This window comes from Sturnira hondurensis, unplaced genomic scaffold (genome assembly GCF_014824575.4).
Source record: "Sturnira hondurensis isolate 20B ecotype Veracruz unplaced genomic scaffold, ASM1482457v3 Scaffold0000780, whole genome shotgun sequence".
NCBI classification, from domain to species: domain Eukaryota; kingdom Metazoa; phylum Chordata; class Mammalia; order Chiroptera; family Phyllostomidae; genus Sturnira; species Sturnira hondurensis.
The window spans coordinates 4,209,120-4,221,192 of record NW_028073411.1 but is presented as its reverse complement, the minus strand read 5'-3'; the positions used below and the strand labels follow the sequence as shown (position 1 = coordinate 4,221,192).

Below are 12,073 nucleotides of genomic sequence, written 5' to 3'. Positions count from 1 at the left end.
ATTTCTATTATTCCAGCCAGTACATGGCCTTCTTGATGCCCATCTAATCTCTCCTGCACCCCAAGATGCTTCTTTTTGTTTCTATCTCGTGCACTAATGTCCACTGGCAGCCTTTTGGACTAGCCATAAATACTGTGGCTCTTTGTCTTTCTGGGGTCAGGGTAGGACTACACTGCAGGCCATCCAAAGTCAAGAGTGACCAAGGACTTGTTCTGGCCAATGAAATGTGAGGAGTGACCTGTGCTATTTCTGAGCAGAAGCGTTAAGAGCCAGCCTGGGAGGTCGCACGGCCCTCAACCTGCTGTATCGGGTTTAGAAACATTCATTTTGATGAAGGCTCCGTTAGCTTGGGCTCCTAGGGGACTACGACAGCACAGCCCATGCCAACCTCCATCGGACAGGCCATGGGAGCAAGAAATAAACCGGCACCGCTCTAAGCCACTGCAGCCTGGGGGAGTTCATTAGCACGGCATAACCTGGCCTACCACAACCGGGTTTCCGAGACAGTGGACCGCATCTGTACCTGCGCTGCTGCGTTGCCTCGGGCCGCTTCATGCTTCAGCCACATAAAGACATCTCCACCTTCTTTGGTTTGTACCTTGAGTACTTCATCATCTTTTAGTCTAATGGTTTCAACATATGCCTGGAAAGGAAGCAAGGAAAGGAGGGAGAGAAGAAGGGAAGGGAGAAAGGGAGATAGAATGACATTAAATGACATGGGCGTGCAAACGATAAGACATTGTTCTTAAGCCAGAAATTGCTCAGGGGAGAAGTATACGAATAATTGAAATACGAAGGGTGTCCACTGAACCATCAGATCAAAAAAATTTTTAAAGCAAATGCATCACATCCAATGTATCTAAATGAATACTTTTGTTCCTATGGAAGCATATGCCTTGGGAGGGCAACATTTATTACCCTTCTACTTCTACCGCTTAAGCTTGCTCAGAAGTCAGCTTCTGTGCCTCTGATTTCTGAGCCAGATTATACATAGCATCAAAAAAGGTAAATCAATATTTTCTAAGTATAACCTTATTTTTTATCCCAAAGTGTTATTATCCTGCATGACTAACCCTTTTGATTCAGCAGGCTCTGCTTCAGATGTCTTTTGGCCATTTCCAAAAATTAAACCCACCTCGCAAAGAAGAGGGCCTGTTAACTCTGAGGACGCGATCGAGAACGTGCTCAGAGGCGCCGTAGACGAACCCAAAGGGAAAGTTCACACAGTATTTGAATTCATGAACAGCCTCCCGGGTCTCCAACTCCTCTGAAGGAAGTAAGACTCATTTTGAAGTATAAATTCTGGCTGCTTATCAAAAAAGCAGGCCTGTTGTCTCACAGCCCCCCTCTATGCACGCTGAATTCCACCTACAAGGGCCGCGAGGGGTCCCGGAAAGGACTCCTCGTGCCAGCGCAGCTGCAAGCAGATGGTGGAAAAATTGGATCTGGGAGAGTTCGGGAAAGAAGCCTCAGAGAACGAGGAGCTGATTTCCCTTCGGACCTCTCTGTTGTTAGTTAAGGAAAGCACTCAGGTTCACAAACTCTAGTCCACAACCCCACTCCTGAGAAGGTCTTCCAGCCGCTTTGTCCACTGTGGCCATGTGGAGCCAGAGGTCCCTCTCAGGGCCACAAGGACACTGAGACTTGGGGGCAATGTGAGGACTCAGAACCCAGAGGGTATTAATTCCTGCTGGATGTCTAATGGGAAACCACCAAGCCAAGAGCAACAATGAGAATGATAATGCCCGTCCTGGCTGGTGTGGCTCAGTGAATTGAGCGCCGGCCTGCAAACTGAAAGGTTGCAGGTTCAATTTCCAGTCAAGGGCACATGCCTGGGTTGCAGGCCAGGTCTCCAGGAGTGGATTAATGAGAGGCAACCACACACTGATGTTTCTCTCCTGCTCTTTCTCCCTTCTTTGCCCTATCTCTAAAATAAATAAATAAAATTTACAAAAAGAATAATGATGCCCATGACCTTTTATTGAAACCAACTATCTGCTGGGTGTTTAACAAGTGTTTTTCCCCCATTTAGTCCTCACAACAGGGCTGCGACCCAAATATCACTGTCCTCAATTTATACACCAAGAAAAAAACCCCAAGGCACAGAAGGAGAAACCATGAACTCAAACAAGGTCACATTGTAGAGCTGGCCCTGGAAGCCAAGTCGGCTTGAGCCCAAAGACAGGGCTCTGGGCAGCTCCCTAACAACATCCTTTAGGGAGAAGCCCCTGGAATCCTGCCTGGGCACAAGCCATTTGTTAACTCTTTGCCAAGTGCACGGCCAATGAGTGGGGCTTCAGCTCCACCTCCATGGGACGCAGTCACCAGTGGTGAGCCTGCAACGGGCTGAAGCCTGAGATGCTCCCAAACTAGAATTCTCCATGACAAGTTTTTTGTTTAACTGGAGAGTTTGGATTTTGAGTTGTTTTTCTTCTTCTCTTTAACTGTTTCAAAGGGAGAAAGAGAAAGGAGAGAGGGAGAAAGAGAAGAATGTGAGGCAGGGATAAAGAAGGGAAAAAGAGGGAGAGAGAGGGGAAGAGGGGAAGAAAAAACAAAGAGGAAAAGAGAGGGAAGGAAACAGAAGGTGGAGAGAGAGAGAAAGAGAGAGACAGAGAAAGAGGATGGGAGACAGGGCAGGAAGGAAAGACCCTCCAGCTTTACGGCTGGGGAGCACAGCCCTCAGCAGTGCCCCTTCTTCCTGAGCCTCTTCGTTCCCTGGAGGTGGACAGGCACCAGCCTGGGAACTCAGGAGCAGGACCTGTTCAGAGCTGCCGCTTAGATCAGCTGCCTGCCTCCACTAACTTCCTCTGGGGCATGGAAACCGCTATTAGGTGCCTAGGGGGCCAGGGGAGGGGTTTGTGTGTGTGTGTGTTAAAATCAGCTATGATGGTTGGCTCCCAATGGGGGCGGGTGTGTGTTATTTGTTGAAATGTAACCAGGGATTTTAAAGTAAGAATGGGGAAATATCGGCAGTAACACAGGAAGACAGGAAAGAAAGTACCCAAGATTCCCCAAAAGGGGGTGCCACTTACTAAGGAAGTGTTGAGTGCAACAGAGGCAGAGTTTACCGCCAATGCTCCAGGTACTGGCCACCAACAATGGACACTGGTCGCATCACTAAGCACCAGAGTCGACAAGACACTGCAATCCCTTTATGTCTGTCACTGGACTGGATGCGCTGCACTTCCAGCCTGTCCATCATCCCGTCGGTAAACACGGAGCACCAACTTTATGTCAAGCACAGTGCTGGGCACTGGGGTCACTGATGTGAATACACAAGATGCCTATCTCGGAGCTCACGTTCTAGTGAAGAAGCTGGACCTTTGACCCCGTACCAACACCCATCATAAGACCAATGGCAGGAAGGTGCCTGGCCTCACAGCAAAGGGGAGGTCAGGAGGAGGACGTGAAGTGTGAGCCTGAGTTCAAGTAGGAGGAGGGGTCAGCAGGCAGGGAAAGGCTGGTGGGCATGGAAAAGGAACACCAGGCAGAGGACAGCCACACCAGGCAGTGTGGCCAGAGGCTTGGTTTCTCCAGGGTGGGCATGCCAGGCAGTGGTGGCTGAGAGCCGAGGTTGCGGACACAGAGAGAGACCAGGTCAAGGGGCACCTCCTCCGCCCAGTGACACGCTGGACTTAGTTCTGCTGGGTCAGGCCTTCTCAGCAGCAGCTGCACACTGTGATCCTCTGCGGGGCTTTTAAAACAGACACCTGCATGTATACGCACAAGGAAAGATTGTACGCCTGGGCTCCACCCTCACTTCTGTGAGACTCCGGGGTGGAGCCTGGGCAGACGTGTTCTCTAAGCCGCCAGGTAATTCTGATGCGTAGGCAGGTTGAGAATCTCCCCTGTCAACAGCCCACTGAGGCCTTCAGGAGAAGAAAATGGGAAGGGACAAGACTGGTGACAAAAAGACCAGTTAGGAGGTATATTTGTTTGTCAGGGCTGCCCCAGACTGTGTGGTTTAAACAACAGACATTTATTTCCTCACAGTTCTGGAGGCTTAAGTCCAAGTTCGAAGTGTTGGCAAGTTTACTTTCTTCTGAGGCCTCTCTCCTTCCCACACAAGCGGCCGCCTTCTCGCCATGTCCTCACAAGGTCCTCCTTCAGTCTGTTGTGTCTGCGCCCCAATCTCCTTTTCATGTAAGGACACCAGTCACACTGACTCCATTTTTAACTTAATTACCTTTTTAAAGGCCTTATTTCCAAATACAGTCGCATTCTCAGATACTAGGGGTAACGGCTTCAACAGGTAAATCACGGGGGCAGGGGGTGGTGCACACAATTCAGCCCCCAACAGGAGCCTGTCGTGGCAGCTGGGGGAGAGACAAAGAAGGACAAATGCAGGCTGCGGCAGCAGGGATGGAGATGGAAGAGACCGAGTGGCATGGGAAGCTGTTGGGGACTGTCATTGATTAGGATGATGGGGGTGTCTAAGATGACAGCCTAGTGGCCAGCATGGAAAACAGTTCCATCAGTTAAGGTGTTTGTGGGGGAACAGGGGGAGGAAGTGCTGGGTTTCCTGTGCAGCTTGCTCTGAGTGCTGGTGTGAGCTGTGGCAACAGCTCAGCTGGAGAGGAAGGGCTGAATGTCACCAGATTTGGAGGACAGTTGAAACTGGGGGTGCAGAGGAGATGAGACCCCGGCCCTCTAGCAGGTGTAGAGAGGAGGCTGCGGCCCAAATCCTGCAGGAAAAGCAAGTTTTGAAAAGTGGAGAGAAGGAGAGGAGCTCCTTCGTGACTAAGCCACAAAAGCAAACACAACCCGAGAGCATCTTCTTTCTCTTTAACCCGAAGCAGAGTCCCACGAAATCATAAAGAAGTGATGTGAAGTCGGATTGCTAATAAAGAAGATGAAGTGATGCCAAGTACACATTACATAAAAGAGAAAAAGAAATGAGAATCAAGAAAAGAACGCCTGACAGATCTTGGTTTGTTAATTAGAGGTCTGGCCTTCGCTGTCTCCTCATCTGTTGCGTGCTGCTGGTGAATTAATAGATTTCTCAGCAAAAGGACATTTACGTCAACGTATGACACCTGCTTAGAGTCTCAAGAAGCCATTAATTACACATTCTTAAGAAAACGAGCTATGATACCACTCTTCTGTGTAATTTGTATCTGGCATTCTTAATCATACGACTTTTCAGCTGCAAGATGGATCTTTGCTATTCAACTTTGCCGGTTCTAACCAATTAAACATTTTCTTTCATAATCATAACGTTTCATGTGTCAAATCTTCAAAAGAAAAGGAGCTTGTTAGCAACATACCATTTCCTGTTGCTAATTTATGCTAAATTAGAATTCTTAAAAGTATAATATATACATATAGGACATCATTAACACATCCGGGCTTAGTAAAGCAGTGGCAATATTATTTGGTGGCTTGATTTTGCACGGATGTTTTTCAGAATAATTAAAAAGAATATCTTTATCAATTAAATCAATTCCTGCCAAATGGAGGTCAAATTTTGCACATAGCTTATATACACAGAGGGACTATATATGGTGATGAGAAAACTGTGTATGTTTATTCAAAAGAAACCAGTCTGTAAAGGAATTAGAATGTCCATACCTACAGTCTTTGGTGTTTTATAGCTTGACTCCTGTTTAATGTTCGCCAACAGCATGTGTCTTTGAGTCACTTATTTCATGACCACATAGCGGTCACCGCAGATTTCTTTTCCAAAAACCGCCCATTCCCAGTCATCAGAGCAAGCGGCTTCAATCTGGGAACCACACTAGGGGACAGTGAGAGGCCTGGCTCCCCACTAGCTGCTCAGCCTAAGATTCCATGACCCTGACCTAGCCAGGCCTATCCCTACCTAGGCTCTCTGAGCACAAGCAGGGAAAATCAACAGTTCAAGGCCTAGGTCAAGGCCAAATCCAGCAAAGCAGTTTACATTTCATTCATACACCGTCTTCGGCAGAGTCAAGTACAGTCTCTCTCATCAGAGACAGTATAGGCAAAGCCTGTATTTACTATCTGGCCCTTTACAGAAAAAGAAATTGCTGCCTCCTGGCATAAACTACTTGCACTTCCTCTCAACTCGCCCACCTCGAGTGCTGAGAAGACCATCAAAACATCTTAAATCCTTTCTGGAGGAAGAGCATATATAAAACACATTCCAAGAGACTGGCCTCATCGAGGTCTACTCCCTGGATACAAATCTCCAACATGAGCAGGCAGCTTCCCTTTTAGTCTTACACCATCTCCTTTGCCTGCAGCCTTTCATTCACTGTCATTCACACAACTATGGAAATAAACCATCGCTGGTCTAACGTAACACATTATGTCTTGTGAGTGGATGCAAGCCATTGATACCTCTGCCCAAAGAGTCATAAGGATTTAGGAGCCTGCAAAGTTAGGGACTGGAGTTAGTGCAAACCTCACATGCTGCAGATCACCTGGTCGCACTGGGCCAGCAAGGCTCACTCCATGGGGACAGACACCTCTCGGGGTGTCCAGCAGTGGGAACACAGCTCCGACGGAGTTTGCTTCCTCATATCACGGGCCCTACGCTTCATCATTACATGTGGATAGGAGCCCATGGCTTAATGTTCTGCCCATTTGACTCAATCTCCCCTAACATCTCTAGACCCATGATGTCACACGGTCATGGATTAAAGACAAGATGCCTAAGTTTCTGGTACACATTCCCCTGCAAAAGCATAATCTGTCCTTTGTATATGAGTCCTCCCCTTCATGAAAAGTTTCTCCTGCGTAAATGGAGGATGGTTCCTACATTCAGCCTGAGAGCACGGACAGGAAATACGAACTGGGGAGCGTAAGAAAGTTTCTCTCTCCGTTCAGTGATGCTCATCCTCTGGAGGCCAGCGGATGTGGGCGGCCACAGGTGTTGATGCTTCATAACAAAATTCAGGAAGTCCTGGTACACAGGGCCATGACCCCTTCCTCCCGCCTGGCTTTCGTACCTGATCTCCTTGCAGCGTGTGCTGGTCGAGGGGCGTCTTTGTGGCAATGTTGCTGTAGTAGGCGTAGGACAGCTCCCAGTCCAGGGGGTAGCTGTCCACGCCCTGGAAGTGTTTGTACCCAAGATTCATTGAAGACAGCCTCTCACTGCCCTGGCCTCCAACCAAACTATACAACATGCCCTGTTCAGAAGAAATGGATAGTGTTCACAAGATTAGGGGTAAGGGTCATTAAAACCCAGCCACTGAACGGTCATCTGGCCCTGCCCCTATATGCAACAATCCCAGTCATTCCCAAACACGTTAACATGCCTTGAAAATATCTCTAGAAAGAAGGTACAGCAGCTTCCTAAAGGTTTACAGATTCCCAGCTAGCTGCCCTTCGAAATGTCTGATAGCTTAAAATTCCTTCCTTGACCTCTGCTCTTCTTCAGTGACAATGGGGGCCTTCCATTGACCTCTCACAGTATCTTCATGTTCCTGCTGACTGTTCTAAGGGTCCCTGGTCTGCTTCAGTCATGTCACCTATGGCCAGATGGCCCCAATCTCATGCTCGCAGAATGTTACTGTTGGGAAGCATCTTTTGAGATCGACTGGTCCAAAAACCTTATATCATAGTTGAGGAAACAGAGGCCCAGAGAAGTGGCATTGTCGCTCCTTGTCCCATCAGCCACTTTGTGGCAGAGACAGGGCTAGAATCTTCTAGACTATTCCACCTTTGTGGGGACTGCCTCAAGGACTCGGGAAAGCATGCCATCCATCACAAGCTTCTCTAAGCCAGAGTCATGCACGAAGAAGTCACTGAGGAACACGGAGCCACCTGGGCACATCTAAATAGCACGGCCTTCCACACCCGGGATGAACAAGCCGGAAAACAAGGCGATTGGGGACCACTGGGCAGCACCTCCACAAAGGTGATTCCAAACGTTACCCGAGTTGTGTCATCAACTAGATCCAGAACCGAAAAGGAAACCGCCTGGTACGGCTTCCATTGTGAGGGCTGGTTGTGGCAACGCTCGGCTTTGAGGCCCAAATGACTTGCCTTGCTGACAAGTCACGGGGTAATGGTCCCACAGCCAGAGCAGATCTAGGGATTGGGTAAGAGGTGCCTGTTCCCGAAGGGCTGAGATTCTGGTTCCCGAAGGCCTGGGATTCTGCTGAGCCTGGCCCTAACTGTCCCTTAGCATATACAAATCACGGCCCCAAGCCCAGCAGAGGGGAGAGGGAGCACTGAAGGCAGAAGCCCGTCTTTAACACAGCCCTAGGGTGCTGTTTTCAACTGTCAAGATTCAATTCCTGGGATCATGAACTCGTCCAGTCCCCCCGGGGGCATGACAGCATCACTCTGCGAATAGAGCGTGGGTGATCGATACCCCAGGACCCCCTGAAATACTCTACCTGCAGCTGATCCCGAGGCACGTTCAATCCAGTTTCGTGAAAGACTGCGAGGTAGTAGGATGCTTTATGATACCCACAGCAGCTGGAATCCATCAGGGAGGGGACGACAGAACTCATTTGGTGAAGACCGTCCACGCGGGAGAGTCTCTTTATAGCCCTTTCAAATATCATCCCGCCGATTTCCAAAAGAGATTCATTCGGGTGCCTCGGCCCTGCAAGCAACACAAGTCACAGCCCACACGATTAATTACCATGGGATCGACTCAGCTTTAGAAAGAAGAGGGAAAAGCCAATTAAACCACCTAAGTTATTAATGTGGATGGTTCGGCAGTGCCCTGAAATACACCCCCTTCTGGGGAGGTAAATCAAACCCTCTGGGGATGCCACGTTGTCATTCTGTAAATAGCTTTTTCCTTTGGCACCAAATGACAGCCTAGCATCCTGGGAAAAAAGGATGTGCCTTATTTAGCTGAGACAGCGCCTCGAGAGAGTAATTTACTCGGTGTAACTCAGCACCAGATCAGGACTACCTAAACTTGCAGAGAATTTTTCCCCTCTAAGACTCTCTGAAGAAGAGAGTGTTTTATTTCAGAAATAGTTCCTAGGTGCTGCTCTAAAAAGTTGAGCAAAAGAAACTTATTTTGAGATGCTTCCCTACCCTTTGCCTCCAGTTTCTATAAATACAGTAACAAGAATGAATCAACTTTTATCGAAGGCTTACGGAATGCCAAAAGCTGTGTTAGGTGTCCTGTGTGACTTATGTCAGGTAAGCCGAATGATTTTGGGCAGGGGGGGCTTGTTATTAGCGTCCTCCTTTTTTCAGAGCAGCAGACTGAAGCCTGGAGAGGTCAACCACACCCTCTAACCTGACAAAGGCCAGCACGTGGCAGAGCCAAGCTGCAAGTCCGGCTTTGCTGGTCACAAAAGCCAGAGTTCCTACTCAGCCTCCCCGACCACGCCTCGCCCCCCATCAACAGGCAACCAGGTGTCCCAACAAGCGCCTGGCCACCAAGGTAGAGACGTCATTAGGCAACTGCTTTAAGCTACATGATACTTCCTCGTACCTAATCCTCCCTGAGTCTGATGAACGTTTTAAGCCCAAGCCAGCCCATTATACGGCCCTATCATGTGAGTGTTATAGTCTTCTACAGGCTGTCTCTACTACCACCCCCACCTCCGTCTATCAATTCAGACAATGAATGTTTGCCTTCTCTTCTCCGCTGTTACAAAACACCGATCACACACATACTACTAACATTGAAAGAGAGATGGTTAATTTATTTCAGACTACAGTTTTAACTGCCTAAAAACTATGTCCGGCATTTTTCTTGATTTTCTTCATTCTATCCAAAATTAAAATAGTATTATCAACTTTCAGGGGGCCATAAGAGATTTATTTTATGAGTATTTCTTAAGGGTATGGAGAGGGGGGAGTTTCCAACAGGCGGGAACTTGAATGGGAAGATCTGAGGCTAGGTTTCTTTAAGGGCAATTCCCCCACAGGGGTCCAAGCTAAACACAGACACCAGTGGGATTCCATTCCACGGATGAAACTGTGAAACCCAAGCTGTTGGCTAGGAGCTGGTGCCAGTCCCTCCCGGCACACAGGCTGGCTGTCCCTGAGAGGTGACATGTGCCATTTTTGGCTAAGCTACCAGGAAGGCGCCCACCCACGCCCTACGCCCGGTGCTAAGAAGTACATCTCCTGGGACTCTCCACACCAGCCTTCTCGGGTTCCCCAACAGCGGCTAGGTCTGCCTTTACTCTCTCTATCCCAAGCGGTAGGTGCTAAGAAAAAAAATCACCCTACTACTGAACAGAATTTACTCCTCTGTATGTATTTTTTAATCTCTAAAGAAATAGTGGCTTTTGTAAANGATCTGAGGCTAGGTTTCTTTAAGGGCAATTCCCCCACAGGGGTCCAAGCTAAACACAGACACCAGTGGGATTCCATTCCACGGATGAAACTGTGAAACCCAAGCTGTTGGCTAGGAGCTGGTGCCAGTCCCTCCCGGCACACAGGCTGGCTGTCCCTGAGAGGTGACATGTGCCATTTTTGGCTAAGCTACGAGGAAGGCGCCCACCCACGCCCTACGCCCGGTGCTAAGAAGTACATCTCCTGGGACTCTCCATGCCAGCCTTCTCGGGTTCCCCCAACAGCGGCTAGGTCTGCCTTTACTCTCTCCATCCCAAGCGGTAGGTGCTGAGAAAAAAATCACCCTACTACTGAACAGAATTTACTCCTCTGTACGTATTTTTTAATCTCTAAAGAAATAGTGGCTTTTGTAAAAAAAAAAAATCAAACAATGCAGATTTGTGTAAAATAAAAACAGAAGTTCCCTCTCTCCCAATCCTTCTCCCCCTCTCAAATGAAAACCCATTTATTCCCAGATTTCAAAATAGCACTCTTTTATCATTGGAAGTAGTCATTTTTATATGGATTTTGCTTCAAAAGTACAATAAACTCCATTAAAGTTTTCTTCACTAATTTTAAAATGAGCTGTAAACAGACAGAATATATTATTCTAATGAAGATCTTGAGAAAAAAGTTGCTGCTTCTGGGTATTTTAATAAGAACCATTATAGAATAAGAATTTTTAAATAAACAATCAACTAATTCAACACGTTTTCATGTCAGGAGTAGCAAAATAATTGTCATAATTTAAAAAATTACTTTCCCAACCTTTCTTGAATAGCACAGAGAAACACTGTTGAAAGCTTGGTGCCCTGGCTGGTGTGGCTCAGTGGACCGAGAGGCAGCCTGTGAACCGAAATGTCACCAGTTTGCTTCCGGTCGGGGCCCACGCCTGAGTTGCGGGGCAGGTCCCCAGCTGGGGGCGTGTGAGAGGCCACCGGTTGGTGTATCTCTCACATGCTGATGTTCCTCTTCCTCTCCTTTCCCCTCCCTCTCCCTCTCTCTAAAAGCAAAGGAACATAAAATCTTTAAAAAAATCGTGGTGTACATGTTTCCAGAAGTTTCCTGTGCACAGACAATAACCTACATGTGCATCTCACTGTGTGTATACAAACACACTTTCTTCCCCAAAAGCCCCTACAGATTCTGACCCTCAACCTTCAGAAATTGACTACGTCTCATGAGTGTCATCAGTCCACGGCTCTCAGAAGTCCCTCCTGTCTAAAGCTTCAACAGTATTGGATCCTATAGCTGTGCCGCTGATGTAACCAGTCCTCTATTTTTAGGCTCCTGGATTGTGTCCAGTGGTTTTGCTACAACCAACAACATGGTAGTGAACACCCCTGAACATTTCTGTCTGCTCATCTGCTGGGATGTATCTGAATAAGAGCACCCCCCGCACCGGGAGTCTGCAGATCTCATTTTGGATTTTCCCTTGGCACAGCTGAGAGCATGCCATCCTGCTCAACTGGTAGACAGGATACGGATCCTCGTTGCACGCCGTGCGCCTGCAGCACTCTGATGGAGTTGCAAAATGAATCCTTCTTCTGCTTATTCACATGTTTACTTTTAAATACATGCCCCTCCGGGCACATTCGGAGCGAGGCAACATTAGTGTTTCTGTAACGACTCCTCCCGGCCTCCCCTGCTCTTGCCAAACCCCTACGATGATGAGTTTTGCCTGAGTACCCACGAACACGGACCTTGTGGGCTCAGGGGAGCAGCGACTCCAAATCAAATGAAGCTCCAAATGAAACACGTGCCCTGCCGACCCTTGGCCCAGAACCCCAGAAATCATTAGCGGGAATGTCCAGGTAGCTGGGCCTGCTGG

General features: G+C 48.2%; 1 protein-coding gene across 1 annotated transcript in view; it reads right to left on the bottom strand.

The window, feature by feature from the left end:
* Positions 1-12,073, bottom strand: part of SEL1L3 (SEL1L family member 3) — a 96,531-nt gene that overhangs the window by 36,346 nt on the left and 48,112 nt on the right. Inside the window, exons 10-12 of the mRNA XM_037044782.1 lie at positions 8,328-8,539; positions 6,933-7,112; positions 524-643 (exon numbers count right to left, since the gene is read on the bottom strand). Of these exons, the coding sequence (XP_036900677.1) occupies positions 524-643; positions 6,933-7,112; positions 8,328-8,539 (512 nt within the window). The remainder of the gene's footprint in view (positions 1-523; positions 644-6,932; positions 7,113-8,327; positions 8,540-12,073) is intronic.